The following is a 24,377-nucleotide window of genomic DNA, read 5'->3' on the forward strand; positions in this document are numbered from 1 at the left end:
GTCTACTGCAGTGGGAAAGTGCGTTGCATCCCCTTTTAGCTGCTGGGTTCCCGGAAGACGATAGCGTGCTCTACGTTAAATGAGTTACTCCAACGCAAGTGGCAGAGATGTGTGTTGCTAAAAGCTGAACCTTGCTGATAATACCTGGGAGAGGATGAGCAGGTGTTACTGAACCCACAGTTCAGCGCAGAAGAGTTATGTGCTCCATCGAACTGGTGCTGAAATACTTACGTGCCCGTCTAAAGCCCATTTATCATTCTTGAACTTGTTAACAAAGTTTTCCACCGGGCCTGTTATCTGATAAACCTGAAGCAGGAGGTGGACATCTTCTCTCTTGTAGATACCTGCAAGACAACATGGGGTGTGAGAGTAACCGGAGATCTGTGGTCTAGCAACCCTGCCTCACACCCCGTTCAAACCCAACCTGTGCAACAAATAGTCTGAGATCCCAACATTTTTGGAGGTTTGCAGTCGCGTTAGCAAGCTCTCTACCTGAACTCAGAGATGCTTAAGCAATAACATTGTCTTCCCAATGCAAGAAACAACTCCTGCATCATATAAGCATGTCACTATGAAGTGATAAAACCCGAACAAAAACCACCCCACGGACCCCAGTAGGATAATAGACCATCTGGAGAATGGAAAGAAAAAATCTGAGCCGTCAGTGCTTAAGCTTTATAACCAGTTCATTAGGAGAAAAGCACTGAACAGGGGATAACGAACAAAGAGGTGTTTACACCATTTTACTTCATTAGCGTTAACTAATTGTGGATCTGTCACTGCGGTAGAAAGGGAATGGAGCTTAATGGGGCCATCTGAGCTCAAGGCCTGGCTTGCAGCTGGAAAACGGCCTCTGCCCCGGGCAAGCAAAGTCAAGTCCAACACTTGGGTCCCTACGAACCTCTCCGAGAAGAGGGGTTCAGAGCTCTGTGGTTTTGCTGAAGAACCAGCTGGCAATCAATACACGTTCACAAAACCAAACAGTAATTCTCCTCTGCTCATCGACTCCAGCAGCCACTTTTTGTCAGCAAGCGACTGCACCTGCCAGGGTGAGCACAGATCAATAGACGGCACTGCCATGCTCGGTCTGCTTACCTGACACCTGTAGTTTCACACCACTGTGATCTATCAAGGTGGCATTGACTTTACTGGTGGCAGGATCGAAGCTGGTGACAGTGAGCATCGCCGACTGCTTCTTCCCCATGTATTCATAAGAGCCTTTCCACAGGGAATTCTTCGCAAACACATCAGCAGGAACTGGGGACAGCAAGGAAGGGAGGAAGGAGGGTTATTTGAGAAGAGTTGAATGAATTCAGGGCTAGTGCTCTGTTATCACTGGTAATGATTTCATACTGTGAAAGTCTCTGGGGAAGAAAAGAAGGCAAACAACAGACAGATGCGAAGGAACGCATTTATCTAAGGATGCAGTGGCTGGTTTTCAGGCTCAGCCAAAACACATTTAAAAATGGTCTTTAGAAAAAAATCAAACCGATTTTTTGGGGGTTTTTCTTTGCAAAGTTTGGAAAGTTGAGTCCAACAAAATGGCATGAGAAAGGCTAAGTGCAGCAAGTTAGAAACCAAAGGAAAATGATCTTGGCAGTAAAAAAAAAAGTTCCACGTTGTTTTTTATTTTCAAAATACAAACGTTTATCATTACAAAAACCCTCAACCAGCTCTTGTTTGAAGGAATGCACAGGGCTGGTATTTTCATAGACGCTTAAGGGAGATTCAGCAGAGGTTGGGGGGCTCATCTCCCTTAGGTGTTTATGAGACTAGCAACCCAAGTGTACAGCCACCTCCGAACCCAGCAGAGTGTCTGTGGTTGTTACCACCGTAGAGGAAAGGCAGGGAGCAGCCTCAGTGGCTCCTTACGTCTCTGATAGATTTTGGACCAGAGCCATTGTAAGAGGGTCTGTGGTATCACTTATTACCACTTTGTAATTCCACATTTCTCTTGTTCAGGTTAAATATCAACGCCTCCCCTGGAACGAATGGCCGCACTACAGTACCTGACACTTTTGCAAGGGGTGGATCTCGAGCAGTGCCAACTGGTCTTCCACTAGGTCGAATATCAGCTAGAAAGAAGAAGCAAACCCGCGGCAGATTAATAGGATGGGACGCTGAAATATGGTTAAGTCATTTCCCCTGGGGCAGCTCGTGATAGATGAGTGGGAACTGCTTCCTACTGGCTTCCCAAAGCTCAGATATTTGTTACGGTGAAGAAAAGAGCAGCTAGGTACAGAGATACAAGTCTCAGACTAGCATTTCTCACCCCTGCTGGTACGGCTGCACATCCCTAGTTAGCAGCACCTCAAAAAGGATGCTGAGCAGGCCCTCGGGAGCTGGGGGCCTGTTCAGCATCCTCGATTTGCATTTCCACCCTCGATTTGCATTTCTGTGAGAGGCCTGATTCTAGTGGGAATTTCATCAAAGGCTGATGCAGGTAAGGCACATAATCTCCACTAACTGCTAGTCTGGAGTCTGCAAGCTGCATTTACCTGGCATGGCAGACTTGGGTGCTCTTTCTTGAGTTCATCTGGAGTTGGATCAGGCCCTACATTATTCATATTAGACCCGCGGTCACTAAATAAAACGCTGACCAGCACAGCAGCACCACCTAACACACGTGAGGAGACGGCTAATTCCTCTTGGATCATCTCTTTGTGGGATGGGTACCAAGACTAAACCCAAGCCAACACCTCTATTCCCGCCCCCCTATGGCAAACTGGGGCTCTTACCAAGGCAAATGGGTGGTTTTCCTGTCCAGCTGCCATCTGCTTTGCAAGTCCGGTGTTCAGATCCTCCAGTGAGATAGAACCCACTCTGACAGGAGTAGATCAAGGTGTAGCCCAGGGATGGCAAATCCAGAGCGCCTACGTTAGCATGGGACGGGGTCTCTGGCTGCTTACAGTGGTGAGCTGAAAGATGAGCAATGGTCTAGATTAGAAGCCTTGCCTGGATCTACATGGAAGAGGCGAATGCCATGGAGGTCAAGGTTTTCCCTAATAAAGTTCCTTCCTGCTCAACACCTTCTGTTGCCTCTCACTGCGTTTGACATGCTCGCATGCTACGGGAATCCAACAGGCCAAACCCACTTGTCTCTGTAGTTAGATGGCCATTACTTTTTGTAATATTAAAACTGTTTGGGAATCCCCAGATCCAGCCACACACAAAGCTTGTGTTCACCCAGCCATGGTGATGTTAATAAATAATGGGCTTCCACTTGAAATACTTGAACGTGCACGTAGGGCCAGAAAAGTCACTTGGGCTACCATGTAAACTTCCCAATCAAACCCAATCCATTAGTACATCAGTCAATAGTCTCTTATCACCAGTGCCTCAAACTCTTTCACCTCCCTGACACTTAAGACCGTTTCCCCTCAGGTTTTTGTCCTTGCCAGGGGCGAAGATTCATTGTTCATTGGAACAATGAAGAGTCACTGGAGGACACGGGACGGCTGAGACAAACCAGCTTATGCTCCAAGGCAGCCACAAAGGGAGCGAACGACACCGAGCAAGGAGGAACCATGTCCGTGCAGTCCCTATTCCTGAACGTGACTCTTCTTGAAAGCAAGAACATCTTGTCTTCTCCTCTATGCCTTCTTTGGCCTTGTCCCCAACATCAAGTCACCATGTAAACATGCAGATAGATGACTTGCCTGAAGGCAAATCTTGCTACCTTTGCAGAAGAACATTAAATCATGATAAGGCTGTAGCTATATCGGTAGTGCTAGACAGCTACTGAGCGATGGATTCTCTCCTTATTTTGCCTCCCTCAGATGGGCTGCCTGAATAAACCCGTGCACCAGCCTGTCTGCAGAATCACAGGGGCAAATCCTCAGAAGGGCTGAGTGCTTGTGATTCCCACCATTGCTCACTACCCTTTTAGTCTGTATGGCTCCATCACGACCTGTTCAATGTGCCACCACTTTCCTTGAGGGGTGACTACGCAACTCAGAAAGCCAAGCTTCCCCTGATCCTTGCTCTAAATTCTCCTCTGTGGACCTCAAAGCCTTTTTCCAAACCTCAATGAATCTTCAATGCTCTCCCTGATATGTCATCATTGTCACCATCGTCATCATACCATTTAAAGATAGTAAAACTAAGTTACCGACAGTCTCAATGACCTACTCAAGGTAACACAGAGCACAAGTGGCAAAGGCTGTAATCACTGTGTTTTAGTCTTCAGTGCATTACCAATAACTGCACCTAATATTACCCCTGCAAATTGCACGGATGTAGGAAGCTTTATGAAAAACCAAGAGATGACAACTTAGCATTTCTCACTGTCACAGGTCAGCTGCAGGCACATCTTTGTTTCAACTCTTGTGAGCACCAGCCTACTACCACTTACAGCTGTGTTTGCTGCTTTATACCTACAATCTTCCTATCCAGGAGTCAGGGAATCTAATTACAAAAGGAAGTTACAGAGAATCGCCGCTCCCTTCCAGCGCAGTGGAGCAGTATATGTGCAGCTTTGATTCTGCATGTCAAGGATTTTAAATGACTCGCAACCAGTTCAGCTGTCTTAGGCAAGTCCATCTTGGACTGGGGACAGCAAATGGGAAAATTATTCACTGAAGAAGGCGAAGAACAGATTTGAATACATCCTAGCAGAAAGGGAGAGAACAGGACCTTGGGGCTGAGATTTGACTCATGCTGGGGTATGATGAGCTTCCTGGTCCTTTAGGACCCTAACAGAGTGGTGAGCTGCAGTATGTAAGATATGGAGTCCTTACATAGGAAAGTATGTAGATACTTTCTTTGAGCTGGAGTGGGAGCTGGGGAATCGCACACCTTTCAAAGCAAGAGACAAATCATCTGCTCTAGAGGTTTTTTGGCTGAATTGGTTCACGAAAACTGAGATTTTTTTTGTTTTTTTGGTCGTGACTATAACATCATCGGGTCGTACAAAGTGTGCCACAAAACCTCACCGCAGTGCAAGGTCAAGAGCTTTCTCTAAAGGGGGGGGAACAAAAAATCAAGCTGGCTGCCGTGAGATCTAGTGTGTCCACGTCAACAAAGAAGTGGCAGTGTGGTCCCCTTCGGCTCCGTGGTATTTTCAGACTCCCCTTTTCCACATCTCTCACTGGAGCAGCCGGGGATTCACTTTGTAAAGCGAAGGAGCAAGGCGAGAGACAAGGCTCCCCCTCCGACACTTACGGACACAGTCGGGCTGCGCTCCGCTCCACGTCAGGTTGGGGAGACACGTTCTGGTGGTGGATCCTTGGAGCAGGTAACCCTTCTGACACTTGAAGAATATAACGCTTCCCACCTATCACAGAGGAAGACAGTGTAAAGCAAAAATTAATTTTTTTTTAAAAGTGATATGCTGCCAATCCCAGGGTATTTGAAACCTTTGGGAGACCTTCATTTTTGCTTAACTGTTCATACAGCAATGGGAGAGCGTGGTTTGTATGTCATATATTTGCCCCCAAACTGGCAAGATAAGTCGCAATGGGGAGTGCGGCCTGTATGGCATATATTTGCCCCCAAACTGGCAAGATAAGTCGCAATGGGGAGCACAGCCTGTATGTCATGTATTTGCCCCCAAACTGGCATCCCTGCGAGACAAGTTCTAAAGGCGGTTGAAATGTTTCAAAACTGGAATTACTTTTCCCATCGAAACGATGCATTTTGCCTCCAAAATAATCCAGGGATAGAACTGCATTAGCATTCACGTCCAGTCCTTTACCTGCTTTTGTATTAGCTGTTCGAGGTGCTCCCACAGGCCCCAACAGGATCAGGGCCCTGTTTTGGCAGGAGCCATACCAATGCCCAAGAAATCATTATTCTCCTCTCCAGGAACAGTGATTACGTTCGACCTTCTCATACATATTTAGACGGACATTCAAAATAAATACCGCTGACCATGGGAAACATCTGTTACTTATAATATAAAGGTCATCGCGGGCTCGGGAGTCTGAAAAGAGTACTAGAAATGTAACCGGGCTGGACAGATTCACTTTCTGTTTCTCAGAGACCATCAGCACGATGCTGCTTTATTTAGGTCTCCATCATGGCAAAAAAATGTTCCCGTTTAAAAAAGCAAATGTGGCGCACACACACACAGAAGCATTCTTGACTCCAAATTTAAATTATACAATTTAAAACCTGATCTTTTTTAATTTGGTTTCTGCTATTTAAGCACAGCGGTAATGTAAAAACTCCTACAATCAGTGCCCTTGGAAACATTTTTTCAGTCTATTTTTCTACAGGTGGCCTTGCATTTTTTAATTTCTTTTTTTATGCGGCAGTTCGAGATGCGCATTGCAAATGATGAACGCATCATCCAAATAGTCTAGAAATCGTGACCCAACTCAAATCAATGGGCGTTTTCTTACTAACTTCACCAGGGCTAGGATTTCACCTAGCATCACGGGAAACAGAGCGACATCAGATTTGCAGCTGATCCCCTCCGTCGTGTCCAGTTTCACACCCATCAAAGTGCACACGTATGGCATTTGCAGATGTTAGCATAGTGCTCGCGAATCTTTTTGCAGGCTCAGCCTTCAAAGCCCACCAGAGATCTGGTGCACTTTGTCATCCTGTCTGCTTACCCCAGGGGTGTGGAGCGATGCAAGATAGCATTACCTGATAACCTTGGGAGTTGTTCTGCATCCCAAAGAGAGGCACACCAGGATCCACACATGTGGTGAGAGTAGGATCTTAAAAGGAAAAAGAGAAACAGGCAGCATTGTAAAGAGCCTAGATAGGGAGGATGTTCATGAGAGCACAGTCAGAGCTGTGCCTCTATGCCCACTTTTGGCCCAGTAGCCCCATCATACAGTTTAAAAGAATAGTTCACACTTTCCTTTCCCATGGGTGATACAGTCGCTATCTAAATAATCTGTACTAACAAGAAGACGCGTGGCTATTTCAGTCTCTCACACCTTGGCTGTTCCAACACAAGGCAACCAGGGGCACATTACGGCGTGGACAAAAAACACGACACAATCCGCCTGGCATTTCCGCACGTGATTATCTGATTATACAAAACTCCTGCAGGGGTTGGTACTCTGGCATCTCAGGCTGGGCAGCACCATTTTTCAGTAGACATCAGCAAAACCATAGCAGGGGCTCATGACTCACTAGACATGGGGTGCTCAATCTCCCCCCCTTCCCCACAGGCTCATGGGATCTGGCCTGTTAGGCTCCCTGGAGGGCTGGCAATTTAGTGGCAGGACAGCGGTGGCAATTAGCAGTGTCACTGCTCCCTTGCCGCTGGATTTCCAAGTCCTGGCCCTGGGAACAAGATCCCACTGGCGCACGTGGGGCTGGAACAGCGGCAGCAGCAGCAGGCCCAATCTGGGATGCACGAGGTCAGGGTTGGGAACAGGGCTGGATGCTGGGCTCCATCTGGGGCCAAAAGTTTGCACATACCAGATCAGGCCCACAGACCAGACTGTCTCTGTGGGCTGCATCTGGTCACAGGTCAAGCACCCCTGCACTAGACCATATATAAGGAAGAAGCTGGAGCAGGTGGAAACATTCAGAAACATTTCCACAACCCCCCACCCCGAAATGATTTTGGGGGGATAAAAATTCACACGATAAATAAAGTTCCTATCTTTTGATCGGCTCCAACTAGCATCCTCTGGCACTCACCACACGGGCAGGCAAAACCCACAGCCTCCAAGGGCTCCTCCAGCTGCCCACCCCTGTGGGCATGGACAGATTAAACGCTCTCATAAAGGAAGGATGGGAACTGATCATGATACCACTGAATTCACAGAACAATCCCACAGGAAGCAAGGCGAGACAGCAATACCTGACCCCATTTATTATGGGATAAATCATAATAGTGTAGTTTTACTCACAGTAATACCTGACCCCATTTATTATGGGATAAATCATAATAGTTTAGTTTTACTCACAGTAATACCTGACCCCATTTATTATGGGATCAATTATAATAGTTTAGCTTCACTTACTGCAGGACTGAGACACACAGACTAAACAGTTATACTGGATCAGCCGATATCATCCCGAGCGATAGGTCTTCCCGCTTTAAAACAGTGCAAATGCGTGTCTGTCTGGCCATGCCCTTAAGAGACTGCTCCGCTGTATGGCTGAGAAAGGAGTGGGTGGGAAATACGTGCATTTTGGTAAGGCCTCCCCTCCATCGTAGCTCTTCAGGTATCACAAAAAACTTTTGCTTCCTGGGGGGTGATGCTAAGAGTGAACCACTTTGCTTGCTGGCTCTGCTGCCTTCTCTTAGGTTGCTCTACTGTCCTCTGTTATCTGGGTCGAGTGTATCTCAACCCCCTAGTGCTCTGTAGGCAGGGGTCCCAGTGGGGAAACAGTAAAGTGGCTGGATGCACAATAGCCGGATTCTGCTCTAAGAATCAGCAAAGGACACGATCCCAATCCAGTCCCACATGCAGGGGGTTTTGTGGCGCTGGGTCACTTGGATGCCATGCTGTTGTCCCATGCCACCTTTGGGTTTAGCTTGCGAGAGGCTCTTTTACATCTCCTCTGTTCCCGTTGCAGTGGGACTGCAGTTGCTATGAAAGGCCGTGCGGCGAGGTTGTTCATCTGGATTCTGCTTTGCCACCCAAGAGTCATCTCGGAGTCCTGCTATTTTGTGGTGATAGATGGTGACCGGAGATGTTAATGCATCTCAGATACATCATCTCTCATGATGCCTAGTTTGGCCCAGTCCATCAGAAGATGGACACGCACAATTCAGAAGGAATACCTGCCTTTACCATTAGAGTATACATTTGCTATTTTTTCCCCCGAGTGCGCAGACATGAGTTGGGAATCAATCGAACGCAGGCGGAAATGCAGCGAGTTTATATGAGGTTACAGATCTATGTAACAATTGCAGCTAAATCGAAGGCCATTGATATCAGCTGGTAATAGAGAAGCCTGCATGATCTAGGAGGGAAAACTATGGCAGCAAAACCTCTGCAGCTTTCATCCTGCTTCAGCGAGGGTCCAAGTTGGGGTGGTTTAGTTGCAGGATGAGGTGGATGCAGCAGTTCGCTTCTAACAACTCATGAGTCCTTAGTAAAAGCTTTCCCTCCCCCTTAAAAAAAAAAAAAAAGTTAACAGGTTTTTTCAACTTGAGTCCCAAGCTGATCAAAGATGTTACAGTCCCTTATCAGGAAAGCAGCACAGCAAGTCTTATTGAGAGAGGGTGATGGATGACAATCCTGGATGGGTTCATAAGGAAGCAGAACCAGCCACGAGTATCGTATCCGTACTCCACCCCTGCAAGCCCTAAGATGCAGCCCCCCTTCTGACCTGCTCACACAACCAGAATCAAGTCAAGGCAGAAGGGACCTCGGGCGGTTCATCTACTCCAGCCCCCTGCTCCAGGCAGGGCTGTTTTTTGCTTAAAGCATCCCAAACAGAAAATCTGTCTAACCTGCACTTAAAAAGCTTTTCAGGCATAATCTCCACAAGGCGTTTAGGAGATCGGTTCCGGCGCTTGACCACTTCCGCAGCGAGGAAATTCTTTCTAACAGCCAATCTAAATCTCCCATGTTGCAATTTAAGCCTGTTCCTTGTCCTATCCTCCAAGGGCACAGAGAACAACTGAGTGATTGCCATCCGTGTGTGGGTTTTATTTTGGGGTTTTTGTTGGTATTTTTGGAGACTGTTTGCAAATCCCCGCTCAGTCTCAGTAGACAAGAAGGATGCTGAAAAGGCCTCTCTTCTGCCAGGAGTGGAGAACAGGTAAAAGGTTCAAAACAGCAAGAACAACCTTGAAGAAGACTCTTCCCTGTAAAGGGCTGAGAACAATCAGCATGGACGGAGCAGCAGGCAGCCTAGCTTGCTAAATTGGCACGCCGTGTGCCAGTGCAAGAGAAGGCAGTGCACGGATGCAAACAGGGTTAAGTGCTAGGCCTGGACCTCCACACTGAGCTGAAGTGAGTTGCCATCTCCCAAGGAGCCGCGGCTCTCATTTTGCAAGAGAACAGGATAAAAAATAGCGTGTTTAACTGCAATGCTAGTGATGCCAGCAATGCCAAGGGCTCATACAGCATGGTGATGGGCCTGGCATAAATGCACAGGACAGAGAGATGCAGAACTCTAGAACCCGTGGTTCAGAGGTGATGCCTTTCATTAAAGAAACTAAGAAATTGCAAAAAAAAATTATTTTTTTCTGCAAGCTTTTGGGCTCGGGGAAAATGACAGATGGTAAAAAAGTCCCCGTAGGTAGAAAATAAACTTTATTTTTTTGCACAGAGGAAGCTGAAGGTGGAAGTCTGTTCTTCCGGGTCCATGAGAGTGTCTTTGTGAGTCGCTCTTTGATGTGCAGATCCGGCAGGATTCCTTCCCTGGTGGTGTCAGGCGCCAGAAAGGCAGGGAGGTATAGAAATCTTTCTTGTTGCTCAAATCCAAAATTGGCTAAAATTCAGCATCTTCCGTGTGTTGGGGATGTATTTGATAGCTGTGTCAACCCAAGACAAAAAGAAATGCAAAACTCTACAACTCTTGGTTCAGAGATGATGCCTTTTATTAGACCCCCTAAGAAATCGCAAAAAGAATGATTTTTTTTTTGCAAGCTTTCGGGCTCACACGCCCTTCTTCAGGCTCAGGGGAAATTCAAGATGGTGAAAGGTATCATCTCTGAACCAGGAGTTTTGCATTTCTTTTTGTCTCAGACCAACACGGCGAACAAATACGCCCCTGAAAAAAGCACAGAGAGATGCCACCAGAGGATGGCTGTGCTTGCAAAATGTCAGCTCTTTGGGTCAATCCCATCTCTTTTATTCGACCAAGTCAAAGAGTTGGAAAAATTCTTCTTAGCAAGCCTTGGGGCACAAACGCCCTTCATCAGGCTGAGGAGGTGTCTGCAGATGGTCCGTGCCCTTCCTGGATGGAGTGGTAAAGCAGCCAGAGGCCAGCACGTGTGCAAGAAATGTCAGATGGGATCCTTCTGTAGTCCCCACTCAGCTCCCTCCGCTTCTCCACGGGACGTTCAGTACCTCCGTGAGCACATCCAAACTCTTCCATATCATTTGTTCCCTAAGACTCAGATGAATCGGATGTACCCGGGTACAGGAAAGAGCCGCTGGCAAACCAATGTATGGCAGAGATAGAAAAACCTCTGCCACTCCTCACTGCAGCTAAGGGGCAAGGGGAACATGAGCTCTGTAAGCGACGGGCTTGGACTTTTTTTATTCCTTATGACCCGCGCGATCAACCTCTTCATGCAGCATCCTGACGTGCTTCCCCGAGCTCTCCCTGGGTCCTTGGGAACTGCAAGTCAGTAAACAAGGCATACAAAGTGCAGCCAATTTGGTGCTGCAACACAGCAGCTAATTCATTTCACTTTATTCGGCTCGGCTGAGCCTCCGTCATTTATCACCGGTGCCGTTTCCATGGCATCTGATGGAGGCCCCCAGATAAATCACAGCGTCTCCGATAAAATAAAGAAATAAATAAATACATACCAGCCCCATCCCGCGGACGAGGCGGAAGTTGATGGATGGTGCAGGGTGAAGCGCATTAAAATCCGGTTCTCCTGGCTGTATTTTGGGGGCCTGACAGCACCAGCAGTCTAACATGGCGCGAGAATGGATGAGACCTGAATAAATAATGCCCGTCGCTCGGCCGGGAATTGACGGCTCGGGTCAGGGTTTTGCAGACAGACAAGTCTTTTCGCTTCTTGTGATTTGCGGCAGGGAGATGCATCTGAAGGAGCAAAGTAAATTTCTCTGGTGATAAAAAGGGCCGCGTTTGTCATGCCCGCTAATACTGTGGTTTGATGCACTCCTCCGCAGGTGTGGGTGCCATATTCTTGAGGATTGATGGCGGGGTCCTGAAGAAGGCCTTGCGGAGAGGAGATGACGCATTAAGAGGCAACTCTGACTGAGATATTTAAGAGCTGCTATAGCGGCCAGCGCCGCAGAGACGGCACCGTGTTCCTGGCCAGCTAGCTAGATTAAAAGTAGAAAACAACGGGGAAAAAAACCCGACGAGTCCTTTCTTAGTGACACCATCTGACACAGGAGGACAAAGATGTGAACTGGTGGCAGGTAAATTTAGAATAACGCAGGGTTTTTTTATTATTTATTATTCTTATTCTTAGTGTCCAGATAATACGGGCCTGATGTCAGAAATGGAATAGATGTGCTGGATAGATAGGCAGCACGTAGTCCGCTTCGGGAATTTACTGCTGCAGAGTGAAAGGCTGTAGCTGGATTGCAAAACAGGTGAGACAATGTTATGACTAATTATAATTATATGCTTCCTCGAGCTTGCACGAGGCTTTGGAAGCCACAGGAAACTGGCAAACAGAGGAAGCGTTGCAATTTGTATCTAAGTTTGCATCCTAACCCCTTAGCTGGGAAGAGTCACTCTTGGCATTCGGTTTGCTATACACAAGCCCCTTCACTTTTTCAAGGGTGCTGCACTTCTGTGAGGAGCATCTTCCATGCTGGATACAATTCCAATATAGCAGAGGATACACTGGTGTGTGCACATGCACATGCGTGCACGTGCACACACACTGTCCTCCTTTGGTAGTGATTTTACCTTGTTCTCCCTGGCTTTGTTGTTTGCCTAAATACAAAATACTAGTCAAGCTAAGTGGAATGCGATAGCTCCTTTTGGTGGATGGAAACAAACTGGGTGCCTCTTTAATACTGGTAGCTGCACAAGCTATAAAAACAGCATTATCATCTTATGCATTTGGTTGCCAACAAGTCACTATAGCCACTGCGTAGGAACGTCGCCCTCCCAGCTACACACAGCACCGCACAACTCGACTGCGGCAGAAAAGAAGGGACTGCCTTCCTCAGAAGTGTTATGGAGGCAGGATGCAGGAATGGATGGACCGGTTTAGGACAACAAACCCCACGAGGCTCTTTCTTGCCACTAGCTGAAGCAGTCAGACTAAAACAAAAACGTTGTCAATTAAATGAAAAAGTTATGCTCCTATTTTCCTGGAAACTAAAACTAAAAACGGATGATTTTTGTGGGCAGGGCAAGAATAAAACGGTACTGCGGCAAAAAGAAACCCAGAAGCGGCCCATATTTTTGACCGAGCTCTGTCACTTGCTCTACCACAAGCACTGGAATAAATGGCCAGAATTTCAAGAGGCTAACTCCCGTTTAGGTAATTTGATTATTCAGAGGTGGTCATCCTCCAGCAAAATCCTCCTGGGATTTCTTACTGGGAGCTGCTAGAGGCTGAGCTTGTAGGAAGTCTTTGCCCCTCGACCACAGAGGTCACATGAATAAAAAACCTGGTTAATTTTGGCAGCAATTGGGGCTTTGTTGTAAATGCTCGAGGGCAGTGGGCATGGCAAATGAGCAGAGCTGGCTTCTGGGGCCTGTGAAACCTGTGCGCGAAGCAAGCCCACATCTAGGGGAAAGGCCCCCGGGTTCTCCTAGTCCTTGGGGCGGCCACGAGGTCTGCACCGCTGAAACCAGAAAAGTGAGCTGGCCGCATGCCTGTCTTGTCTGCCAAAGGGAATTGCCTATCTTCCTTCCAGGCCTGACCGTAGAAGACACGGGGGGCTAGGTAGGAGGAAGGGGAAAGAAGAGGGTTGAGACAGGATTTATGGAGGAACGGTACAGTCACCCACCCTGGCGATCTTTAAAATTGTCTTGATGCCCACCTTGCTGAGGTCATCTGATCTCAGCCGTCTTTTCTGCCCAAGTGCAGGGGGGCTGGACCCGATGATCTGCAAGGTCTCTTCCAGCCCTTAACAGCTATGAAACTATGACACCTGAGCCAGCCTGGGTGAGACCTCGAAGTCTTTGACTTTACCTGTGCAGGTGCAAGGGGCTGCTCTTACCTATGCAGCTGGGCTGGGTCCCACTCCACATCCCGTCAGACTGGCAGAACCGCCGAGCGGATCCCACCAGCACCAGCGGGGCCAGGCAGGAGAAGGAGACCGACGAGCGGTACGTGAACCCTCTGTCTTCTCTCCTGCCTTGAGCCGGTATCCCAGGATCACCGCAAAACACAGCTGGAAAAGTGAGCAGAGGATGGCGATGGAGCTCATCACAGACTGGAGGCAGTAATGGGTTACGTTCGCTTCTATTAAGGGTCAACCCCCCCCCGAATCCCTAACTATCAACCGCACTGATATTGCACAGGAAACTGCTAGCAGCAGATGGCATGCTGGCTGCTTTCTGGGCACTTCCGTTTAATTTAATCGACTTTTCCTTTCTCCATGCAGGTAGGAGGAACAGAAGGTTTCTGGGGTTCCCCCCCCGCCTCGCTCTTTTTTTTTGCATAATGGTGTGGTTAACATGAAAACCTCTCCTTAATTGTACAATGTCAGATTGCCACGCGGTGCACATCACATGCACAGCCCGCTAATTATACAACAGCCAGGGAAAGGGGTAAGGGACGCAGTCAGGTCTTTGTGCCGCTTAATATGAAAATAGGTATTGTGTTGTTGCCAACCGTTCCACGAAAGAAGGGAGCTAAAATCTGGCTTGATCAGCATGAGGCGTTTAACTAATAGGTACTGAATCAGACACGCTGGTTTTAATCCAATCGAAGACCTGCCGCGGGGAAGCATTGCAATGCCCGCTGTAGCGAACGGTGCCCTTTGTTGGTGCTTTTCAGTTGAGGCCTTCAGACACTTCAAGGAGGACTTCAAAAGAGCTCAGCTCCTCCTGAGCCACCTAAATAAGGCCCTGGATTTTAAGAAAGGCTTTGCATGATGGGGGATGCTGGAGTATGTGCCTTCACGTGATCCAGGAAGACAAATTCCCTGGGAGGGCACAGCACTCGGTGTCTTTGCCTTAACCCCGCTACATTTGCACACGAACGAACGTGGCGGTCTGCTTACGAAAGCACTGCGGGATTTCTCCGCTCCAAGTCCCATTCCCTTCGCAGGTCAGGACAGCAGGGAGAGAGAGCTGGTATCCTTCCAGGCAGGCATAGCTCACGCTCGAACCCCAGCTAAAATCAGAGCCCACGACTTTCCCATTGGGGAGGGCTTGAGGGGATTTGCAGATGATAGCTGAGGAAAGAAAAATATAAGAAATAAGCACAGTTCAGTTCCGATGACTACTTAACCTAGTTGTTTCCATTAGCAAGTAAATCCACTTAGGATCAAAGCTATGTTCAGCTGTCCAAGAAACTCTCAGTGGGTTGGGTTTGCAAGGGGGCCGTGCAAATGTTTCCTGCTATATACATGTGTTCGCAAAGGGTGTGGGGTTGCTTTGAATTTTATGAGCAAACGCATCCCAAATCAAAGCCGGGTCAGGAGTTGGGGTTTTTTTTTGCGAGGTTCCACCTAAAATTACAAATCGGATCCAGGACGGTAGGAAACTCAGCCCCAGGTTCTTTAGAAGATCCAGAGAATTTGGAAAATCTGAAAGCGCTTTGAGTGACCAATTAAATCAAGAAATACTACGAATTTCACGCAGTTTGGGTTTTCTTTAGGAAGCGTTGCCATTCCCTTGCTTTCAAACTCCTAGCAATGACCCGTCCAGATGCTCAACAATAGAAACAGGCAGGGTTTCCAGTTGAGAATAGGGCCCTGTTATCTATGATCTTGCTTTAGTAGCTCAAAGTGACAAGAAATGAAGAAAAAGAACGGAGCGCTGCTCTTTGCAGCCGCTGACTCAGATGATAAGCAATCAATTGTATATAATGGGTCTGCTGCGGTTTTAACAGCATCGGTACCATTCAGAGAATGAGGTATTGCACAGGCACATCTAGGGCCTTGACCAAACTTTCCTTCTCTTGCTATTCTAGTGCAGGTAAAGAAACCCAGAAGTATCTATCTATGCTAACTGTCCTGAGCCCGGGCTCTGAAGCCTCAGACAGTAGCTAGTCAGAGGCATAGCAAGGAGCTCAGTCCCTCTTAGGAACTGATTTCTCCCACAGACGAGGACGTTTCCAAAACCTCTAGGCTCATTCCTCCCCCCACAGTAACATTTCTCCTATAAAAGTCAGACTCCGAAACACTCCCTTTGGAAGCAGGTTTTACAGTATGTCCCTCTGGGCTGCACCCTGAAGAGGAAAGTTTGTGAGCGACATATATCTTGTGCTTTCTACCGTTCCTTACCTTCTGTTCAAGTGATGAATTATTAGTGCTATGCTAAGTCTATTCTGGTTGTCTGAACAGTTTTCCTACTCATTCAAATGGAATTAATTAGCAAAGGGATGAATTATTCAGGCTGATCAACCAGTTAACTGGCCAGCAATCAATGGATAACCTCCAAGCAACAAAGTATTACAGAGGACTAGTGTATTTAGGGACCATCCCAAGGCTTTGACACAGAAGCCCGAGGGACGGCGGTGGGGTTGAGAGCTCAGGTCAGTGCAATATCATGGTGGAGAAGGAGACGCATCCCAGGAAGAAACACAAAGCTGAAAATATAACGATGAGCAAACATGCAAAGATGAAACAAATGAAAATATGTGAAAACCCAAGTGATCTTTAAATGTGAAGCTACAGCAGAGGCTGGAGAAAAGACGCGGGATGGCAGATCCTCTGCTGAAGGGGAGTGCTTGCCCAGCTGGAGTGCTGCAGCATACAGCAGAGCTCTTAGACTTTCACTCATTTACATAAGAAACACTTATGAGCGTAATGCAACAGCTAGCAAACCCCAAAACATTAATGCCACCGGATTAGTAAACCGTAAGCCACACTTTAAGAAACCATAAAGCATACAGGTTAAATAGTATACAAGAGCTGGGTAATAGCTGGGTAAGCCTGTCACTGCAAAGCAAAGGCATGGATTATTTATATCTAGTGAACCACAGCAGAGGTTCAAAACGGTGGCCATTACTTGCTGATCTGCTTGTGCACTGGGCTGTTTATGATGATGGATTCTGCCGCCTCTCCCTACGAGATGGAGTAGGTGCTACCTTTTCACAATAATTTACCAAGTGTGCTTCTGCCAGCCTTCCACGTCTGCTGCATGTCTCCCTCCTGCCGTGCGCACAGTGCTATGAATGGGCCAAACATGGCAAGAGGTATCGAACCTCGGTTTTGTTCACAGAAGACAGTGACTGCTGTAGAGATAAAGCACCTGCCCTTTGCTGTCTTGGTGCCTGATGCCTTTATGCCAAATGCCAAGCACGTGTGGGTAGGGGAGCCCAACATGCTACTAAATCAGAATGGAAATGCTTTGCCCTGGTGTAAATGGTGACAACAAGGTGGGGACAATGGGGCTGCAACGTATTACACAGCACCGGGATAATTTCAGAGTCAACAGACTCCTTGCGGGAGAACTAGATGAGTGTTTTTCTCTCTTAAACCACAATGCAGGCCACGCGGCAGTTACTTTTGGGTCTGCTCCGCATATTGGCTTCCACCCCAACATACATCTGTCCCCTCGCATTGCTGAGTAATTACTCATGCAGGTCAGTCCTACAGGAAAGATGGCCCAGTTGTCAGAAGACAAGCATGGGACCAAGGGGAGTCCAGGAAAGTCACTGAGCCTCGGTTTACTATCAGTAAAATGGGGATAAGGTCCCAGGAGCTGCAGGAAGTGTGTGGCTGATAACTTAACATCTTTAAACATGTACAGTTGACAAAGCAGGGTCTCACCCTTGCAGACAGGCTTGGTGCCGTTCCAGGTCCGGTCTTTTGTGCAGGTCAGAGAGGATGCTCTGTCCGACTCCATCATGTAGCCAGGGGTGCACTGAAATACTACCGTTTTATTGTAGGTGAAGTCATTTCCTAGCCTAATGCCATTGGCTGGCACACCTGGGTCACCACAGTTTATCACTGGGAAAGGAGAAGACACAGTAGTTACATTTCTGGTGCACACACCACATGGATGATACAACGGGCACATATTTTAAGATTGTGTTTTCTAACCCAAGACGTTTTCCTGACCTAGTTGTGGACTCAGGCAGCGCCTTTCACTTGCAGATTAAAGGAGCTGAATGTGCTCCATATATATGATATACATCGTTGGCTTCTGAACTACCGCCTCATCGGTGCCTGCACGCCAAAGGGCAGGACTATCACATGCAAAGGCAGCCAAGAGAGTGAGGCTCCGGGACAGCTCACATCTGCTTGTGAAATTTGTGATTGGAGACTGGGAAGACAAAGCAGAAGCCAGAGCATTCATTGCAGGAGGCGCTCAGGAGCCTCAAAGAGTTTGTGTGAAGAACTGTTTCGACCAGCACTAGTTAATTTAATGGTCTTTCCCCTGTGCTTGTGGACACATCCAGTTCCCTAACTAGGTGTTTAGCATGTGCTCCTGGGCAGCCTAGCCTGGGAGTCTCCCGTGTATTATTCATCTCATCTTCCATGAACACCCCTCCGGGCACCTACCTGTACACTCTGGAGTGGTCCCAGTCCAGGTCCCATTGACAGTACAGTGCCTGCTCAGCACCCCTGTAGAATAATACCCTTCCCGACACTGATATATAATGGAGCTGGAGAAAACCAAGCCATCATTAAACATGACTCTCGCGTTGCTGGGAGTTCCTGGGTTTCCACAAGATATAACTAAAAAAGCCAAAAGAACAAAGTTAAAAAAAAGAAGAATGAACACCACCGCAGTCTCAACAGAAGCAAACCGAGCTGCAGAGACCTCTGGATTAATCAATGGATCTCAAGATGCGTTGGGTCAAATCCACTTATTTTGCAGCACAGGAAAAAACATCCCAAGAGCAACAGCCTCAATCGCTAGGGCAAATGGCCGGGCAGGACCTCTGCGGCCGATGTGCAACTTCCATATGCAGTAGGGACATCTGCATGAGGGATTCACTGCCCTTGAAACCCTCTTGCCTACAAAATACTTACCATGTTGGCCTCATCCAGGGATTCAAAAAGGTACCCCAACCCTGAGAGCCAACATCCTTGTTATTGGTCTTACGGAGGGGAAGCCGGGACAGGCTTTCTGTCACTTGATGCTGACCACTGCAGGCGCAAGTTGTACTAAGGTATGCAAACCTGATCTCAAATACAGATGCACCGTGGATGAAATGGGGAGAATAGGGGCAGCTGGTAGCCAGAAGATCCCAGGCAGTTTGGGGTCAACAGATTATTGCAATCTTTATGAATCCAGCCCAGATGGGGCCAGCCAATGCCAGGTGACACCTTTTCAGGGATCTATGGCCTGTGCAAAATGAAGTGCCACATCTGGAACTGGCTGGGCAGCAACTGGGTCAGCCGCTGCTGACAATCACCATCACAACAGTCTCAAAGAGAGGTCCAACTGAGCCATGAATCATCCCATTTTCCATGGCATAGTCCTTAAAGGTCAGGGGAGAGACACTTCTGAGCACAGAAATCTGGACCCTCATCTGTCTTGGAGCTCAAATGGTGGTCTCAGATAATCTCTGCATGGACTGGACCAACCCCTGGAGCCCCAGGATCTTTAAAAAGTGCGGTAATCTGGATCTGAGCTTTGAATCTTTGGCTTGTTGCTGCTCTGAAAGCCAAGAGCTTTGCTGACTTCAAGGGAATCAAAGCAGCAGGGGACTCGGCTACCCTTTCATAATGGCAGCCGCGCTCGGTTCTTGCTCGTGTCTATCCAATTATGCTTTCAAACGGGGGAGAATATTGCGAGGATACAATTATAGGTTTGTCACTGCTCAAGTTTTATGTCTAAACTGCCTCGGTGCTGCTGCAATAAAAGGGCATCAGCCTAAGCAGTGGTACGTGCAGCCCTGTCATGACAAAATAAGCACCTGCAATAATTGCATCCAGCCCTCATTTACTGTGGAATTACAGTACATGAAAGAAAATCAGATGAATCAATAAAAGGCTTACACCGCTTGCCTCCAACTATCTGACAAGGAAATTCCCCCTTGGCAATGCACTGATGTCTCTCTGCCAGAGCATCCGTTTGGGACTACGAGATGCCCGCTCTCCTCACTCGGTTGCTTCCCCCTTCCCCCTCCCCACCCACAAACAGGGCAACAGCATGCACAAAGGATGGGGCTGCTACCCTGCATGTGGAAAAGAGACCCGCTTACAGGGCAAGAGAAACGCCCCATGCACAGCTCAGCAATGCAGCAAGAGTATCCTTCTCCTTCCTTGTTCCTCAGTTTGCTGACAGCAGGTTAACATATGAGCTTGTCAGATGTGTATCTGTTTGGCAGGGGGAAACTAATAACCATTCTGGACTGTGCGTACAGACATTTTGCATGGCACTAAAATCACTCAGGGTGCTTTCTAGTTACAGATTCCTCATGCATTCAATGCCTCAATGATACATGGTGTCATTTCCAGGAGATGCTGGTATAAAAGTCAGATTCTATCAACCTAGGACAAGCTCTGGATTTAGTATTTCACTGTCCCATCAATGCACCAGCCTCTCTCTCACCCCGCACCGGTCCCATCTATGTACCCGATAAAGCAGATGCAGCCAATTCTACAATATTTATCACGTGCCTGCTCCACAATTAATTGTGACTTTGGAAAAGGTTGCAATGGGAAGGGAAAAGAATGGGGCAATGTTCCAGCAGAGCTGGGCGTGTGAATTTGGTGGTCTAATTCCAAGCTGACGTCAGCCACAGTTTGCCTGCTCTGGATATTAAAAAGGATGTGGGCTTTTTATGGTAAGCGATCAAGCCTTCAAGTTGCATTTAAAATAAATTAGTGCCCTGTCCCACAACCAAGGAGTGATCCAGGTGAAGAGCTCCCCCAGGCTTTGGTGCGAGTTGCAGGCATCATGCTGAACTGAATCCTGGAAGAACATGGATTGGCACTGGCATTTGGATTGAAGGCAGATCAAAAACAGACACCCTCCCCCCACCCCCGCCCACGGGGAAAAAGGGTATCAAGAAACCAAGTACCTATTTGGATCTCATTGGACTTGCTTCTTCTTTTACAAGTAAATATTTCAAGAGAGGATGCTCAATTGCCAAAGAAAATGACAGATTTTAAAAAAAGAGGAAGTTTTGATCCTCGAGCTGCAGAAATGCTCCCGTAATTATAGGACCTGTGCACTGGGTCTTCCCAAAATGGGGAAGAAGAATGGCTAAATCATGCCTGCTGCTAATGGCCCCACAGAGATGGCAGTCAGGGATGAGAAAGCCCTTGTCCTATCCCCTGTGCCACTGACCCCTGTGCATTGGCAGGAAGGTGGATTTGGCACTGGTTCTGCACCACAACCAATCCCACTGTCGGCGGTGGAAAGCAGAGGGATCTTTGCTGGGAATGGGGTCCAGTGGCCCCACTGCATCTCCAGATTTGGGCTCATAAACCTGCACGTGCCTACCTGACAGCTCTGCAGACGATTGGAAGTGAAAGGTATTTAACAAACTCGTTCACCGTTCCCTCCTTACTGCTGATTATTTTCGGGAACTTCCCTCAGCCGTGGCAAGCGAAATCGGATTGAGCTGTGCAGTCAATACCACTTTTGCTTTTTAGCAAGGATAATGCAGTATTGTGCAGCATGCACTTCTATATAGTGCCATTTGGTGGAGGATCTCAACGTGCTTTAACATGATGCATGGATTCAGCTCTTATGGAAGGCATTAATGCACCAGTTTTAACATACGGTGAAAATTAGGGAAAGGCAGGTGAAGTCATTTGGCCAACATTGCGTAATGACTTTGTGAAAGAGCTGGGAACTGAAACCAGGGGTCCTGATTCCCAGCTCCCTTCTCTACCAGAACACCCTTCCCGCGCCAAGACATAAATCGAACCCAGCAGTGCTGACTCCTGGCCCTCTTGCTCGAGCCACTAGGCAACCTTCCCCTCCCAGAGCTAGGGAGAGAAGCCAGAAATCCTGACTCCCATCTCATAGTCTAACGACCAAATCATCCGTCCTGTCTTGTGACGGTACCACAATGCTCTGCTTGGTTCCCCAGTAAGGCAAGGGATGCTTATAACCAGGGATCCTGGTTTTTTTCTAATTTAAAAAATCCCCAATTTTCTGTTAAAAAAAAGTAACCCCAAATCCACATTGTCCCATGATTAAAATGAAACAGCACTATATCTAGATCTCTATATGAAATATTTCATTGTGTAATATTTCCGTGTTTCATTTAAATCGAGGAACAATGTGGATTTGGGGTTACTTTTTTTTAACTGAAAATTGGGGATTTTTTTTAATCAGAGAAAACCAGGATCCCTCCTTATAACTAAATGATACACAAGGGAATGGCAAATAATAATAATAAAAAACCCCTACAATCAGATTGCTTCAATCTCTTGGCTCCTTTTCTATTTCTTTACCAAAACTAAACGGGGTGCCTACTGCATTCGGATAGAGTCCTTCTTGGAGCCAACACCACAGATGGGGTTGTTAAATGTAATCACAATCGCTGCCAAAGATGACAACGGGGGAGACCAAGGAGAGAATTACGAGAAGAAATGAGTGTTTCTTGGGCACTGAAAAGTCAGATCGGGGGTTTGGGAGGGGGAAGCTCTTTCTCACTTATGGCATTTTGGACTGGTGGGAAAATTCACTCAAGGACTGGGAAATCCCAGTAAAAAAGGCAGCTAAAGTCAGTCTTGCCCAGCAAGCCTTTCCATGATGCATGCATTTAGTCTGGGGGGACAGGCATAATGTTGGAGGTCCGGCTGCACACCTGTAGAGGGGCTGCCTGCATTGCTCAGCTGCCTTTGGGCTGCCCCTACCCATCCCCATGGGGGTGGCTGGGGAGTGAGTGGGCTGCTAGCTCTGCCCTCTCGCCCAGTAGAAAGGAAGCAGTGCCAGGAAAAAGAATCCAGATTAAAAACACAACCCCTCTGGCCTCAAAAAACCCCCCAAAACCCATCCAATCTGGAAGTCCCCTAAGATGCACTTAGGGACCAGGATTTTCAAGAGCTCAGAACCGAGTCACAAAGACCTACAAGCTGAGTGCTGGGCTCTGTGTAGTGAGAGCTCAGCACTTGCAAATCTGGCCCTGAGAAATTTGGCTATGGCTGTGGTTTGGAAGCCGGAGCATCTTTCAACATTTCATTGCTTTCGCTCTCTGCTATCAAGTGGAGAGCAGGTTTGATTGCTTTCCACCTCTTAAAATTGCAGTTATTAAATCAGGATGACTATTAATCAAGGGTGACTTCAAAACGAAGGTAAGTGGGAGCGTAGCTCCTGTGATAGCAGGCTTCATCAGCTGGCAGCGTTACGTCCCGACTTCCCGGTCCTTTTTTTTTCTCAACGTGCAAATGAGTTTTTTTGGGGGGGGCTGTATGTGCGTGTCTGCATCCGTGTCTGTGTGTGTGCGCGTGTCCATGTGCACCCGCGTGTGTGCGTGCATGTGTGTTGTGGAGCCAGGAGATGTGCGTGCCTGATCTGGGCGTGGATTAGAGTCCATGGTTGGAGCAGACCTGGGAAGTGATGAATTTCTGTGCATGCTACTTCTGCTTGGTTCAGGACTAGGCATTGTGTAAGTAAAGGCAAGCGATGTTTTGAGCACGCCCAAACTCTACTGCACTGATTCATCCTCTATTAGGAAAAACAAGCCATGAAAGCCCTGGGAATCTGCGACCACTCAAGCAAAGGCAGCATTGGCCGTGTCAGAACAGCGGGTGAGTAGCATCTCTTTACTTATTACGCAGGCTTCAAAACCCCGTCTGCCCTGCCGGGTGAATTCCATCAAATCACGCAGAGCACCTGCAGGTACCAAAACAATGAGGTCCTTTCCTTCACAGCTAGTGGCATTTTAAAAATGTCTATGATCACAGAACTAGAAGTGCATCCATTCCCTTGAGGAAGAGCAACAAAGCTTCCCCTTCTTTCCCTTGCAGAGCTGTTTGCTAAGCAGGGCTCCAGTCGAGGTGGTATGTAAACAGAGCGGTCCCACGCATCCCCCCGGTCTAATCCTTGCAGCAGACAGACTCATTCTTCTGGGTTTTGCTGCCATTCACCAGGCAGGCTGAAAGGCTTTCCCAACTCTGTCTGACCTATCAGGCCAAATCCACTGTTGGAATAAGACTCAGCCAAGAGCCTTCGGGGGGGTCTTAGCGCCTTTGCTCTGGGGATGGTCCTTGCCACGCTGTTTAAATTAAACAGCAACCTACAGTCCACCGAATGTGTAAGGAGGAGAAAAAAAAGAGGAGTGGGAGGGGGGAATCCCCATCACCAAACAGATCCTCAGGATCGGGGCCGCTTTTTACTCCTGTTGCACCGTTTCTCTGCTTAGAAAAGAGGGAAACAGCAGCCAGGGCCCCTGCTCCTCCTGGATGCAGTGGCTGTTGAATTCATCTGGTGCAATAATAAACATTATAGATGCAAATGGTCCATTCAGCTTTTCCACACGATGCGGGGAGGGGAAGAGGAATATAAAAAGCTGGGCTGCATCTAGCGCTGCAATTGTGCCTTCCATTGTGAAGGGAAATCAAAAGCCTCCCCCACTCTCGCTCTTGCGTCTGCTCAGACAGGAAGATGACGGGGGAGGGAAAAGAAAAAAAAAAAAAGCAGGCTTTTAGGATTTCATTTACATTTTAAAACTTGCTGGAAATTAAAGCTAAATGAGGCTTGAAATCTGTGATCTCAGGAAGTTGGAGAAGCTGGGTGTAGTG

At 47.7% G+C, this 24,377-nt stretch overlaps 1 protein-coding gene across 4 annotated transcripts in view; it reads right to left on the bottom strand.

The window, feature by feature from the left end:
• Positions 1 to 24,377, bottom strand: part of CSMD2 (CUB and Sushi multiple domains 2) — a 651,518-nt gene that overhangs the window by 13,066 nt on the left and 614,075 nt on the right. For all 4 annotated transcript variants that reach the window (XM_014605014.3, XM_019487966.2, XM_059729594.1 and 1 more), the window contains 10 exons: positions 18,225 to 18,401; positions 17,490 to 17,669; positions 14,772 to 14,945; positions 13,764 to 13,937; positions 6,595 to 6,668; positions 5,164 to 5,275; positions 2,739 to 2,918; positions 2,010 to 2,075; positions 1,096 to 1,257; positions 232 to 344 (listed from right to left, as the gene is read on the bottom strand). In XM_014605014.3, coding sequence (XP_014460500.3) covers positions 232 to 344; positions 1,096 to 1,257; positions 2,010 to 2,075; positions 2,739 to 2,918; positions 5,164 to 5,275; positions 6,595 to 6,668; positions 13,764 to 13,937; positions 14,772 to 14,945; positions 17,490 to 17,669; positions 18,225 to 18,401 — 1,412 coding nt within the window. The remainder of the gene's footprint in view (positions 1 to 231; positions 345 to 1,095; positions 1,258 to 2,009; positions 2,076 to 2,738; positions 2,919 to 5,163; positions 5,276 to 6,594; positions 6,669 to 13,763; positions 13,938 to 14,771; positions 14,946 to 17,489; positions 17,670 to 18,224; positions 18,402 to 24,377) is intronic.

This window comes from Alligator mississippiensis, chromosome 6, assembly GCF_030867095.1.
Source record: "Alligator mississippiensis isolate rAllMis1 chromosome 6, rAllMis1, whole genome shotgun sequence".
Lineage (NCBI taxonomy): Eukaryota > Metazoa > Chordata > Crocodylia > Alligatoridae > Alligator > Alligator mississippiensis.